This window comes from Marmota marmota, unplaced genomic scaffold (assembly GCF_001458135.2).
Source record: "Marmota marmota marmota unplaced genomic scaffold, marMar, whole genome shotgun sequence".
Lineage (NCBI taxonomy): Eukaryota > Metazoa > Chordata > Mammalia > Rodentia > Sciuridae > Marmota > Marmota marmota.
This window is the reverse complement of record NW_026000019.1, coordinates 29,080,786-29,096,213: the sequence shown is the minus strand read 5'-3', so window position 1 is coordinate 29,096,213 and position 15,428 is coordinate 29,080,786. Positions and strand designations below refer to the sequence as shown.

The window sequence follows — 15,428 nt, the reverse complement described above, 5'->3', positions numbered from 1 at the left end:
CAGGAGTGTGCCTCACATATGATTTGTCCCTGATTTGCACTCACTCACTCTTTTTTTTTAAATATTTACTTTTTAGTTTTCAGTGGACACACATCTTTATTTTATTTTTATGTGGTGCTGAGGATCGAACCCAGTACCCCATGCATGCCAGGCGAGCGTGCTACCACTTGAGCCACATCCCCAGCCCCCTCATGATGAGGGCCACAACCAAGTTAAGATGGCGCCTGGCAGTATGCTAGGAGGAGTGGTTTCTGAGCCATTAAGATGATGAGGATTCCTCAATGACTGACTGCTGTGTCTAGATGATGTCAATTAAGTTAACCTGTGTGTAATTAGTTGGGTATATGTACCTCTGCAATCCAGCAGAGAAGCGGCTCCTGCTACCTTGGGTGCCCGCTACTTTGAGTTCTCAGTTCCTGCTGAGTTCACTCGCAATAAAGTAGTTCCCGATTCAACCTTCAAGTTGCTTGTCACCTCTCGGTTATTTAACCCAGCCGGACTACGGCACCCTCACTCACACTTTAAATGACTCTCTTTGCAGTGGGCCTCTGATACACGGCTGGTTCAAACCAGAGGAGTTTGGGTGGAGATGCATGACTGTGCACATGCATTCTAGTGCCTTCTCTCATTCACATCTACTTCTAGCTGAATTAGTCCAGGGTTTCTAGCACTCCTTTTATGTCTTTACTCTTTCCTCGTCTCTCCACTGTATGTTTACCAGGACCCTGAGAAACTTCAGAGGTCCTTGAGTGCTTGGCCAGTATCTGAATGTTGAGAACTTCTGAAACCCAGAGATACATTCTTTTGGAGTTACTGCACATGGTGACGACCCTGGGCCAGCCTACTACTTCCAACCCAGACTCTCAGTTTTCCAACTTTGTCTCTTTCAGACCCAGATTCTCTCCAATGTCAAGACCCAATTTCACGGTTGTGACAGAGTTTACTTTTGAAGGCTTCTCCATCTTTGGGTGGCATCACAGACTCATCTTCTTTGTGGTCTTTTTGGTCTTATACCTGCTCACTCTTGCCAGTAATGCTGTCATCCTGACAGTCATCTATATCAGTCATCAGCTTCACACACCCATGTACTTCTTCCTGGGTGTGCTCTCCATATCCGAGACCTGTTACACTGTGGCCATCATCCCCCGAATGCTGTCCAGCCTTCTCATGCCCCAACAAACCATCTCCGTTCCGGGCTGTGCCACCCAGCTCTTTTTCTATCTCACTTTTGGTGTCAACAACTGCTTCCTGCTCGCAGCCATGGGGTATGACCGATACGTGGCCATCTGCAGCCCCCTACGGTATTCAGTCATCATGGGCAAAAGGGCGTGTACACACCTGGCAAGTGGATCCTGGACCATTGGCCTGAGCACCGCTGTCATTCAGGTGTCTTCTGTCTTCAGCCTGCCCTTCTGCGATGCCAACATCATTTCCCACTTCTTTTGTGATATCCGGCCCCTAATGAAGCTTGCCTGTGCTGACACCACCATCAAAGAGTTTATCACTTTGCTCATCAGTCTCTGTGTCCTTGTTCTGCCCATGGTCTTAATCTTCATCTCCTACGTCCTGATTGTCACCACCATCCTCAAGATGGCATCAGCCGAGGGCCGGAAAAAGGCTTTTGCCACTTGTGCCTCCCACCTCACAGTAGTTATTGTCCATTATGGCTGTACCTCCTTCATCTACCTGAAACCCAAATCCCAGAATTCCCTGCAGGACAGACTCATCTCTGTGACCTACACCGTCATCACCCCACTGCTGAACCCTGTTGTATACAGCCTGAGGAACAAGGAGGTCAAGGATGCCTTACTCAGAGCTTTGGGAAGAAAACCCCTTTCTTAGGTGCTGATCAGTCTCAATATAGCAATAAAATGAAGAGTTCAGTGAAGAGTCACGGTGAAGGAGCCAGTTGGAAAAGATAGTGTGAGGGTACCCGGTGCCTGTCTGGGAAGCATCTAGGAATGAGCAGGAAAGAGCAAAACAAAGAAGGAAAAGAATGAAAGAAGAACTGGAGGGATCTGCCCAGCTGGACAGATGGGTTTACCAAGCTCCATGAAAATCAGATAAGACAAGGCATACCCATGTATCAAAAATGTTAAACATTATTCCTGTTATTCTTGGCACAAGTCATAGTAAACCAATAGGGAGGGTGGGGGAAATACGTAGCATTTCACAGGAACTTAGGTAAGTGGAACCTGGCCTCTGTGTGAAAATCAGGGCACTGAAATGACAGGTCCTCCACTGTTTATGCGTGACACCTTCAACTTCACACTATGATCAACAACAACAAATTCACTCATTATTTACCTTGTGCCTATCACTATGTGTGTAAACCCTAGAATGCTGTCAGGTAAAGGCTCTCCAGTTTACAAACGGGTTGAAGAGGTTTTGCTTTGAGCAGCTTGAGCAAAAACCATAAAAATGTCTTCCAGCATCTTTGAGAATCACAAAAGAAGAGCCCCCCGTATTTCACTCCCTGTTCTCATTCCCCAGATACTCTGAGTAGTACAGTGGACTCTGTTGAGGCTTTGCCCAGAGCCCCTTTGCTGGGCTGGGGGCACCCATCCTTCATTGACATGAATGTTAAATGCTAATCGCTCACAGCTGTCTTCTTCTTCGAGGACTTGACCTTGGCTAACAGAGAAGAGGATACCAACCCCACCTCCACCAAGGGCAGCCCATGATGAATGTCTGAATGATTCAGAAGGTACAACAGGCCACTTGCCTTGCCTCGAGATGAGACCAATTTTAGCAGTCACTTTGAGAGCCCTCTCTGTTACACCAGGCTCAAGTCAGACTCCAGCTGAGACCCACATCCTTGCTGAGGTCTTCCCTGTCCCACTGTGTTCCTTCTCCCTTTTTTTCTCTGAGACCACTGCCTGGATCAACCCCTTGTACCCAAGTCCTTGTCTCAGGCTCTGCTTCTAGAAAACCCAGTCTCAGCAAGGTGGTATCTGTGTGTACATAGCTGCGGACTCTGGATTCACTCTGAGCGTTCTCTTTACATCTGTTGCACCTTTAACAGTGCCCGGAACATAAATATTTATGAAAAGAAAGAAGGAAAAAAGACGGCTATGGGAAGCTAAAATACAACGAGGACTGGCAGACAGCCCTTCCTTCCTCTTTTACTTCATTATTTTAATACTTTCAGTCTAATTGTTCCACTTTGTGAATCCTGTTTTGGTACCCTGTTTTGGTACGCTTGTTGAAAGTATCTTAGGCAGTAGGCATTATTTTAAGCACTGGATTCATTTAATCCTCACCATAAATCTAAGGGGTAGGTTATTTATTATCCTTATTTTACAGGTGAGAAAACTGAGACCTGAAGAGATAAGTGAATTCCTAAAGGTCACTCAGTTCACAAGTGATAGAATCAGGATTTAAACATAAGCAATGTAATCCCAGAATCTGTAGTTGCATGACAGGCGCACAATGACAATTTTAAACCAGCCTTCTCCTTTACAATAAACAACGAAATCTTGCTATTTCATACTTCTAGAAGAAGAGGCCCCCAAACTATGGAGATATATATATATCTCAAATCCTATTAAGAATGTCTTTAGGTACCAGAAATCAGTCTGGACATTTAGAAATTGTATTTCATAGTATTCTTTTATCCCGTGAATATTTTGGTGCATCCTCTCTCCACTCAGGCAAATCACAAAGAAGAAAGGAGAAAAAGGAGTCCGAACTGGATCAAAGGCCACTGGGAATTGATAGGTATGTGTGAGGCACTGGGTTTGATTCCCAATCAATGGGAAATGATAGGGTTCAGGATCTGTCAGAAGACTAACCTATATATACCTATCCTTTAGGTAGATACCTATACCTATCCTCTCTCCCTTTGTTATTGTTTACAGTAACTCTTCCAAGAACTAATAACCTTGGGTAGGATTACTTGAGCAGTATGATATTGTCTACAGAGCACAGGCTTTGGACCCAGAGAGACATGCGTCCCAACCCTAGATCCTCCATTATACACACATGTCCTAAGAAGAGTGACTTAAATTGCATGGCATTTTTTTTCTAGGTGTACAGTAAGGCTGACAGTATCAGCTTCATAGGGTTACTGTGAGGAGCCAGTAATGTCATGAAATAATATTTCCTAGCACATGGGATACAGTGATAGCTGTTAATACCTCCTTCATACCCCCAACTCCCTGCAAACACACACACAAAGGTATTGCTCAAGATCACTCTGAGGTCAATATTAAGTCATGCACTTAAAGGAAGAGCTCCAGTTTATTTATTTATATATATATTTGACAGATCTTTATTTTTATTTATTTTTATGTGGTGCTGAGAATCAAACCCAGTGCCTCACACATGCCAGGCAAGTGCACTACCACTGAGCCCCAGCCCCAGCCTCAGCCCCGAGCCACAGTTTTAACAAGGTAGAGTGAGGGAATTCCCTCAGAACTTTGTAAATGGGCTTCTCCTATGGTCCCTGATCCACATTCCATTGAAAGAAAACTCTTCTCTCATGGTCTTCTAAGAAATACTTCCTGGATACACCTGCCGTGTGTTAATAAACCACTCAGCCACCACCTGTCTGCATTTCTCCTCCAGATTCCCATCTCCTATGCTTTGCTCACTACAGCTTACCAAATAACTCTCATATTATTTCTTCTTCCCTACTATCTACGTCAGAGTCACTGCGAGGAGTCCCAGGATTCCTGCGTACATCATTCCTCTTATGCAGATGAATGCATCCTTACAAAAGCATATGCAACTCTTTTCAAATGTAGCTTTAATTCGTTTGAAAGCACCAATTACTAAATCCATAACTTTCTTTTTCAGAATTTGGTTTTTTTCTATCAATAGGTATAAAAAGTACAACTGTTATTATACAGCTATTATTGAGTTGAAGGTCCATGAAATATTTTGAAACTGAAAAGGAGTTTTCACATGCAGAAAAGTTGGATACTCCAGCTCTATGCTGCAGGAATAGAATGGGAGACAGTGCAGAAGGGGACATGACTTTAGGAATGTCAGATCTGTTGTGAGTTCCATTCAGGACCTCAAAAGCCTCCCATTCACAATTCCAAAGTTTTGGGAAGTTTTTAACTGGGATCCTAAGCTAAAAGATATCATGAACAACCACTATAAGAGCTACTGGAATCTGGTCCCCAAATAAAGTAATATGCAGAACCAGGAGAGGTTATATCAGGTTCTTTTAGTTGTTTTGCAATTTTTGTTTCCATAAGCACCAAATCCCAATATATTTACAGTTGATGGCAAGGCTTCTCACACATCGCTCATGCGCAATTTGAAATAATACTGCCGACTTCACAGGGTCATTTGGAGGATTGAGACAAACTATATGTGAAAGTGTTCAATAAATTTAGTTGCTGTTGAAGCTAAATACCTTCCTTTTTCATCAGGCACCACATTTTTATATCATCAACCCAGTTCCTCATTTCCAAGATCTTTCCAATTGCCCCAAAGCAATAACATTATAAAGCATTTGGCTGTTTTTCCCAACCCTACTCCTTTCTTGTTGAGATCTCATGGCAACCAATTTTATCTAACGATAGATCATTAATATAGAAATAATTTTTTGATGATCTGTTACAATAGGAAGCTATGTATGTTTGCGAATAATCAGGGAGTTGGCATGAATGAACCTGGTAAGAGTAGTTTATAAAATGATTGGTTCTTTGCTCTCTCTTGATCCACACATTGATTCAGGTACAAGCTCTATTGATTTCTTCAAATGTCTCTCACATCCATCCCTTCTCTCTGGGACGACTACCACCCCTCTAGATCAATCCCAATTATCTCTGTTACATCAGCCGCCTAGCTGGTTTCCCTGCTTCTTCTCACCAATCTCAAATCCATTTGCACGCTGCTGCCAGATCAATCTACCAAATCTCAGTGCTGGCTATGTCTTTTTCAAGGAAGGAAGCAAAATCACTGGATAGATAGCAACAGGGCACAGGGTGACTGTGGTGTAGAAGTTCACTCCCTTAAGAGGCCAACCGCTAAGGAACCTTGAAGTCCAGGAACAGAAGGGATAAGTGAGAATCACTTAAGAGGTTCTTATAAGTGGTAAGACCCAAATACTCTAAAATGCTTTGTAACCTGGTCTCCCTTTACTGATGCCATATCTTTCCCATAATCAGTCTGAGTCTAATCAAGAACTGACTACAGCCCTCATGTCCGTTTATTATGATTTTCTATTACCTGCAACTAAACTGTGAGTTTCTTAAAGGTTAGTACAGCATCTTTTTCATTTCTGCATGTCCAGCAACTTGGACAGGGTCTGGCATATGCTAATTCCTTAAAGAATGGATGGGCACAGATAAGCACATCATGTTAAAGAAATTGCTAAGGAAGCAATTAAACTAACAACTCATGGGAGTCTTTAATGGAAAGTTAATTTGGAGCTTTTGTTTTTTTTATTGAGAAACTAGTAGAAGTTTGCTAAATGGAGGGAAAAAAAGAGAGAAGGCCAGGTAAAGAGAAAAGTATTCAAAGGCTCATCTCTATTTCCTTACCCCAAAGAGAGAATCTCTGGGTCTAGACTGCACTTTCAATACTGAATGACATTGGAAAGCACAAGCAGTGTGAACGGTTGTTAGAGTCTGTAAACAAGTCAAGATGGCGCCTGGCATTTTGCCAGAGGGAGTGGTTTGAGAAGTAACGCCAGCGAGCCATTAAGTGTGGAGATTTCTTATTGGTTGACTGCTGTATCTAGTTTATGTTAATTAGGATAAGCTGTGTGGAATGTATATATATATATACCCCTCCTGTCCTACAATAAACGGCTCCCACTCCTGTTGTATCAATCTACACAAGTTCCTCGTCACCCCCCGATTATTTTGTGCAGCTGGACTTCGGCAAACGGTCCTCTGTAAGACCATGGCTGTATTTGACTACTTTAATTCCAAAGTTAATTATAATGCATAGAATTCCTGCCTAAAAGTACAAAGGCCTAAACTTCCTGAGATCCAAGACAGTATAGCTGTAGGCTTGAGCTGCATAGATTTGTCACTATGGATTTCCAAGGCCCATCTGAAACAAACGAAACACAAATGTGCTTATTCAAGTGAGTAAAACTCAAACAAATTAGCCAGTTTTCCCAACTGCTTCTTTCCACTTGAAGCAAAAACTTGTAGGGTCTCAAAACACTAACCTGGCAACTGGGTAAATGAGCCTCACACATAATGAGGCCTCCAGGAACCTGCTGCCTGCATTCTCCCAACCCCAGGATGACTCTCAGCGTGTCTTCAGGGAGTGACTCCCAGAAGCCCAATTGCTGATCCTTAGAGAGCATCTTTCCTGGCTTCAAAGACCCTTCCACACAAGAATGCCTGATTCCCTGACCACACTCCTATTAGAGTGTGTTTCTCCCCTGCCTGCCCAGCTCAGCCCCCTTCACAGTCCTCCTGCTCACCTGGCTCTTCCCTGTGCCTTCGAAGTCACTGTGACCGAGGGAGCCCAGCATTTCAGTCTTTCCTCCTTGGTCTCCTCCAGCCAGCCGGCTCTCCTTTGTGCTTCAGGACTGGGCAGAGTCATGTAAGTGCTCTTAAGAGAATGGGATGAAATAAAGTTTGTTATTCGTGAGCTGACTTAGGATGTGTTCCTTTCCTTGATTTCCTCTGAAGAAGCAGAGGCTTTCAAAGGTAGAAGATGCTAATCATGTCATGGTAGCCATTCTTCTACCTCAAGACAGACTTCAGTCAGAGCAGATGACCCTCTAACCCAAGCATCTCTCGATAGGAACTCTAGGGGTGTTTGGGATAGGTAATTCTTCCTTGGGAAGGACCACTGCATGTATTGCAGGACATTTAGCATTACCAATTGCCAGTAGCACCCATAACGATCATCATAACAGTCATAGCTCTCCCCAGCATTCCAGATATCACTGAGAAGGTGGCATACCACCCCACAGCTGGACCACTGCCTAATTTTTGTTCAGAGGCCTCACAGAAGATAAAAATGTCGTTAGTCCATATATTTTAGTGTCAAGTGATTTTTCTCTTTTGAAAAATATTTTCTACTGCAGCTTTACTCTCTTTTAATATTCTTAGTGTAAATGATAAACAGCTGGTCATCAAATCCTGTTAAATAGATTTTTATAAACTTGAAGCAAGTCTCCGTGCCTCCTAACCTTCATCACTGATATGATTTACTTTATGTAAAAAGTCACTTTCTGAATATGCATAAGCAAATCAGAATATAATTTAAATACCCTACAGGAGGTTACTGTTTAAGGAGACAAAAATTTGAAATATTACATAAATTGCACTGATCCCCATCCTTCAACAAAGTGATGTATTCTTATTGTAGCTCTATTTTTTTATATATATATTCAGAAACTGCTTTTACTTTAGGTAAGGGATACTTGAATTTGCTGCATCTTTCCCAATAACAATTGTTTACCTCTGCAGAGTAGGTGTATGTCTACTCTCAAAGTTGTATTGGCTGTAAATTTGCTTTCTAGTTTAGGGAAGGTAAAGATGTAGCACAGTTTATAACATATGTGAATCAGGGCTGTGAACTGTCAGCAGACTTCCATCATTCAGACAGCAGTTGGGAGAGGTTGGTGATTGGTTAAGTTTTGTCTTTTTCTTCTTAAAAACAAGATGAGCCTTTCTGCATTTTCTTTGCCTCTACTTCCTAAAGGATGTGGATGTGCAAGAGGGATGACTCATAGTCTCAAAAAAAAAAAAAAAAAAAACAAAAAAACCTCTCCGGTCCATCCCTAAATGATTGTTTCCAAGCATCTAATTTTTTTTTTAATTTTTTATTGTTGGTTGTTCAAAACATTACATGTTTCTTGATATATCATATTCCAAGCATCTAATTCATGCATAATCCTGAGTTAGTGTGATGTGAAAAGATGTAAGAGGTATTATAAAGTCTTTGTTTGTGTGAGAAGACACTGCAAGGATGGGGTATAAAATAATCCAAATAAACATGAGAACATCTGAATATCATATAATTTTAGGGAGGACTGGAAATTTGCACTGATCTATGAAGAATGGTGAAGAATTATGTACGTGGAGAAAAGGAGGAAGGCCTTCCATATGTGAGGGAGGAAGAGAAGGAGAGAAGTAGGAACGTGCACTTCTACGCCTAGAGAAAAGAGATCACCCAATTCTCAAATGTGTAGGAAATCAAAACAGATGACCACAGAGCAAAAAAAAAAAATGTTTTTTTTTTCAGTAAATTCAGGGATTAACTTGAATCCCCTATGAAATGTGTCCCCAGATTTATAGCTGAGAACTTAATTCAATCAATTTCAGAAAGGCGCTTAAACTCCTGAAACTATATAACTTTTATTCTTCCATCCTTCAGATTTTGTGACTACTTAATGAAGAGAGAAAACTACTCTATCATGACTGAGTTTACTTTCCAAGCTTTCTCCAGTTTCCATGAGCACCAGATGACCCTTTTTGTGGTGTTCCTTAAACTCTACATCTTCACGCTAGCAGGCAATGTCATCATTGTGACCATCATCCGAATTGACCGCCATCTTCACACACCCATGTACTTCTTCCTAAGCATGCTATCCACTTCAGAGACCGTCTACACATTGGTCATTCTCCCAAGGATGCTATCCAGTCTTGTGGGTATGAGCCAGTCCATATCGTTGGCAGGTTGTGCCACACAGATGTTCTTTTTTGTAACCTTTGGGATCACTAACTGCTTCCTGCTCACAGCCATGGGGTATGACCGCTATGTGGCCATCTGCAACCCCCTGAGATACACAATTATCATGAACAAGAGGGTGTGCTTCCAGCTGGTGGGGGGGGCCTGCAGCATTGGCCTAATTGTAGCAGTGACACAGGTGTCAGCTGTGTTCAGACTGCCCTTCTGTGCCACCAAGGTGGCCCACTTCTTCTGTGACATCCGACCCGTGATGAAGCTCTCCTGCATCGACACCACTGTCAATGAGATCCTGACTTTGGTCATCAGTGTGCTGGTGCTAGTGGTACCTATGGGCCTGGTCTTCATCTCCTATGTTCTCATCATCTCCACCATCCTAAAGATCGCTTCAGCTGAGGGCCGGAAGAAGGCCTTCGCCACCTGTGCCTCACACCTTACAGTGGTCATCGTCCACTATGGCTGTGCCTCCATCGCCTACCTCAAGCCCAAGTCAGAGAACACCAGGGATGAGGACCAGCTGATCTCTGTGACCTACACTGTCATCACGCCCCTCCTGAACCCCGTGGTCTACACCCTGAGGAACAAAGAGGTTAGGGATGCTCTGTACAGGGCTGTCTGCAGGAAACACTCCTGACAATCTGTGAAGGGTTCTCCTGAGGCTCTTGACATCCACCCTAGGTAGGAATATGAGGGTAAGTGTCACATACACTTGACCTCTAGGGACCTGCTCCTCGAGCAGGAATCAAGAAAAGCAGCAGCATCATGCAAGTGGAAATTAGAAAGCATTTAAATAAAGCCCCTGAATAAAGCATGGACCTGCTGTGGGGATAAATACATAAATAAAGATCAGATCCAAGTGAAGGAAAGGTCAGGAAGGAGGAGGGCTGAGGATTTGGAACTTTTGGGCTCCTTGTGAATCTCCACCTACCAAAGGCGATAGAACAGAACCCAGGCCCACTTTAAATTGTTTCCTCCCGTCTTTTCCTTTCTTCTTAAGCTCATAGGGTTTCTCAAACTGGAGTTCATGTTGGAACCCATTCATACATGACATATCAAGGAGTAAGTCACAGGGCAGGCAGGGAGGGTGGCCTCAGGATGGCCAAGCCTAGTGTAAATAGATTTCCCATCCTAGCTGCTTTCATTCCTCTCAGATTCTAGCATGGCTTATTAAAGTCAGTGACGAGGGACAGTTTAATTAGAGATTCTAGCCAATCCATATCTCATCAACGCAATGATGGCCTTTTGAGGGCACATTCCAAGATCCTTCAGAGTCAGCTCAGCTGCCATTATTTCAGAAAGCATATAATGGACAAGGCTGTGCTCTGCATCCTGGGGACATAAAGAGGAAAAGGCCCTATTGTCTGGCTCTAAGAAGCTTAAAGTCCTGTGGCAAAGACACAGGTTTAAAAGCATGATTTCAATACTTTGTTTTAAATGACGCACACAAAAGATTAAAAGACAACTAAGAGAGTGATTGGTTTGGGAGGAAAGAAGGAAGAAAAGGAAGGGGGGTGGGGATGGTGATGGAGAATAAGACTGTTGGAGATACCAGGACGTGTTGGGAGAGGAGGTTACCTTTGGTCTGAACTGGTTTTAAAACACTGATAAGAGATTGGCTGACAATTATCTGAAGTTGCCGGAAAAGACTTCCAAAGAGAAGAAACAATACAGCCTCGGGTATGAAAGTAAGAGCAGTGTTCAAGGAGTGAAAAATGACTCTGTGTTTTGACTCCAGGGTGTGAGAAGAGGGAATGGAAGTTGATGTGACCAGGAAGGTAGTCTGGGGACAGACTGTGAAGGCTTCGTGAGGATTTTTTTTTTTTTTACTTTTAGAGAGTGAGAATCACCTAAGACTCGGGAAAACTAAGATTATGAGGCCTCTCTCTGGATTCTTGACATCCTTGTTATCCTTACTTAGCTCCACAGAGACACTAAGTCGCTGTGTCCTGCGGAGCTACAGACTACAAACCATGAGAATCGCAGGAAAGATCGGAATGTTCTGAACGTAAACTGAAGCTGAATAAGATCAGAGAGAGCCTGGAGTACAGACTGACCAAAGGGTATTATGTAGGTTTGTGATTTAAGGTGAAGATGAGCACCCAGCAAAAAGAAGGACTTGCTGTCATGTTAGTGGCTCGATTGAACTTCAGACCTTGGGACAGACCGGGACACACCTTTCACTTCCATTCATCAGAAAAGCCTTCAAAACATACAGAGACCTAAAGGACAAATGTGTCCTGCACTCCAGAGCACAACTAAGCTGCCAGACCCTCCTCTCTGAGAATTAACAGAGACAATGGAAAAAAAAAAATCAAACCGTACCCTAGGTTCTCTAAGAACATAATAGGTGGCTAAAAGTAACAAAGAGAAGTCGTTAACTGGGAAAGAAAAGAAAACCTGAATAATTAAAAACAAAGAACCGCAATTAGAGAGTTTAACCATCATTCAATAAACATTCAGGCAATCTTTACTATATGCCACACACTGCGCTAGACACGGAAAATGTTAAAATAAACCCTGCACTATCCCCTGAATAGAGGAGTTCCCAGTCTTTCAAGGGGAGATAGAGAGAACTATGCAGATCTCACTATAATGCAATGCGATAGAAAATTGACAAAGTATGCTTAATATTTAATGACAAAGATGTAAGCCTTGGGATATTTTTTCCCAATCTATATAAAGCAAAATCTCATCAAGCTGAGAATGGGCTTTGCATGCTGGAGTTCAGTGAAATAAATACCTGTTACCTGAACGATAGGACTGTCTTGATCTTTGTGCAGGGCTGTCTCCTGGGGTCCTGGGCTGTGCGGTTCCTGACAGACATCACTCAGAACATTTTATTACCGTGGACTATTAGAGCATTTATCACTTGTGTTTTTCAGATACCTTGTTTGAACAGATAACTTAACAGTCAGACATTGTAGAATCAAATGCTTTTGACACCTTTTCTCACCCCATGAAGATACTAGCCACAAAACTTTTTCTCATCTGTGCAATAGTTTTAGCCGTTCACAGAATATTTGGCTGGTTTAAATAACTGAGAAGAATTTCACCCTTTCTTGGAATCATTCTGGTCTCTATTCATGACCAGTTTCACTTAAGGGGGGAAATACTTCTCCATACTGTCTGTGGTCCCTTGCCCAAGACACCTGAGAAAGGCAGGAATAAGGTTCTCCATTATACAGATAATAAGATAAAATAAAGAACGAAGGCTGAATTTGAATTTGCACTTTGGCTCTTTCTGTTTACCCAGAGCGTATTATCACCCAAGGGCAACTCATTGTGGGGATAAGTGATGTAAATAATCAAGGGTTAAAAAAAAAATTCAAATTTTCCACGTCCTCAAACTTCCCAGATTAAACAGAAATCTCATCCTGAGACTTTCCCCATAGAGAGGAAACCAGGATCCTCAGTCTAGCCCATGGAGACCTAAGTGGACAAGGGACATCTCCAGCACTGCTCAGGCTGTGAAGTCTAATTCATGCAGAACCGGCTACAATTGTAGGAGCATGAGTTTCCACCTTCTCCATTATCAAAGCAAATCATAGAAAAGCAGTTAGAGTCTCACAAACACACATGGTCTTTATGAGAAACTGATGTGACTCCATTTTTGAGAAATCAGCCTCTACCTCAGAGCAAAGCTGTCCAAGGAAGGGGCGTGACCCTTGTCCTTGGAAAAACCCACAGAGCACTTCTAGGCACATACCCACCCTGCTAAGTTGCTTATCTACAAATAACAGGAGAGATCTGCTGTGCCAGTTGTCCCTGACTCAGTTAGGCTAGGTGAGGACCCATAGCAACCCCCTAGCAGCCACCAATCAGCATGAGACAGGGAAAATACCTGGGATGCCAAATCACCCTCCCAGTAGTTTATGGTGGTTGATAACATGTTGGGAAACCATGTAGTTCAGCACGTACCCCCCTCTTGGCTTAAACCAATTGATTCAAATGAATCCTCCTCTTGTACTAACCAATCACCCCTACCCAACTTGTTCCTACCAGTGAATGTGCTAATCAATGTTAAGAGTTGTTTGATTTTCCCACGGTGTGTGATGACTTGCTAAGAGGTGCTATGATGTATGTGAAGTCCCTGCCTTCCCGAAAGAGTGTATAAAACTGCTGCAAACCCTGGGCTCGGGGCCTCTCAGCGTCACCAGTTGCTGTGTGTGTGCGCGGAGGACCGAGCTAGCTCGCAATAAACACCTCTTTGCTGCTTACATCGATCTTGGTCTCTGGTGGTCTTTTGGGGGTCCCGAACTTGAGCATATCATTTATTGGAATAGACTTGAGAGTTCAGTAGACACTAAGTTGTTAGGTTTAGTGTTAGAAGCTGAGCACACAATGGTGAATTGTGCTCATTGTTGAACCACTGGACAGAGAGAAAGAGAGAGATGAATATATAGATTATGCTAATTTTTGTCAGATTGATGAGTGCTAAACTGGAGCTCTAAAGAAGTAATGGGAGCATAGAAGGAAGAAAGATTTGTTTCAACTGATGTATGTAAATTATAAATGAAAGAAATTAAATTCAAGTTCTCAGCCAGTCCCCCAGCCTACCTCTTCTCAATCACATACCAAACCCCACTAGCAGTAGAGGGCGAGATGACATAGTACAGATATTTGAGGTCTCTGTGGTGGTCCATAACTTCTCTTTGGAAGAAAACTTCTTGAAACTTAAGCTGTCACCTGAAATTTTAGATAACATGAGCACCTCACTTCCTGATTGCCCGATGGTGTGAGGTCTGAATGTGTCCAGTGCCCTTCCAACATCCCTGCTGAAAACCTCCGTCCCATAAACCATAAACCTGTATCTATGAGACATCTATAAGTCATAGGTAGTCAGAGTTCAACAGCTGAAGATGGTCAGAATTCCTATTTAAACCTAGATAGTCACCCCAAATCCACCTTCTCCTCCCGTTCTTCTTTGCTTGAAAGATGTTTCTTTCATTTACTATGTAGCAACTGAGCTTTATCTCCAACATACCTCCATCCTGAGAAGCCAACCATTCTTTCTGTAATTTTGTGTTCCTTAAAAATAACAGAAAGTCATGTCCTGATTCAGGCTGTGTTGTTCCATTATTGGACACATTTGTCCTTGGGTGATAATACACTATGGGGAGAGCGGACTTCTCTAGCTGATTCCATAGTGTCCCAGATGGCCTAAGTATAAAGGTTCCCTTTTCCATCTACTTCTGATTTGCCTATATATATTTTTCTTCTTCTATAGCTTCTTCTCCTATTCTAGGGGACTAATGGTTGTCTTTGATCTTTTATAAGAAACTGTCTGCATAGGTGTGGGAGAAATGCTATACCATTTTGGGATGGTCAATGAGCTCCCACATGACTGCTGTCAATCAGCCTCATCAAAGAGGAACAAAAAGGACATCTATCACTTTGATTCTAAATTCTCAGGAAGACCCCTGCATTGCTCAGACAAGATTGATCAGTGTTTCATTGTTAATTTCACTGCACGGTTGTTCCTTTTGACCTAAACCAGCTCTAAACCAGATTTGTCTAGTTTGCAACTTTAGAAAGTATTCTCTCCAAGTATGCAAGCAAATCTTTTTATTCTGTACCGTTGGGAACTTAAAGGTCAAAATTTTCCATGTTTACATTTCTAGGTCTTTAATATTCTTTCTTTATTCAAAGAAGTTGGAGCAATTGAGTGAATGAAGTTTAACTTTAAACACGCAAGGTGGAAAGTAGAGGAAAGTCTTTTAGGATGAGAATAAAATATGACATGGGATGGAAGGGTGGAAGGAGAGCATACTGAAATATTCTTCTGATTTATTTCCCTTGTTTTGCAACTT

General features: G+C 42.5%; 1 protein-coding gene across 1 annotated transcript; it reads left to right on the top strand.

Moving 5' to 3' along the window:
* The first annotated feature begins 906 nt into the window (after positions 1–906).
* On the top strand, positions 907–10,252 carry LOC107147572 (olfactory receptor 10J1). Its single transcript, XM_015492071.2, has 2 exons — positions 907–1,409; positions 9,322–10,252. The coding sequence occupies exons 1-2, from the start codon at positions 907–909 to the stop codon at positions 10,250–10,252; spliced, it is 1,434 nt and encodes a 477-aa protein (XP_015347557.2).
* Positions 10,253–15,428: the final 5,176 nt, after the last annotated feature.

Bases quoted from the DNA above. Each gene is read 5' to 3' on its own strand.
- LOC107147572 (XM_015492071.2), top strand. From the start codon at position 907: ATGTCAAGACCCAATTTCACGGTTGTGACAGAGTTTACTTTTGAAGGC. The intron at 1,410-9,321 runs CTTCTGCGATGC...TTGTGACTACTT, and splicing joins TCTTCTGTCTTCAGCCTGCC to AATGAAGAGAGAAAACTACT.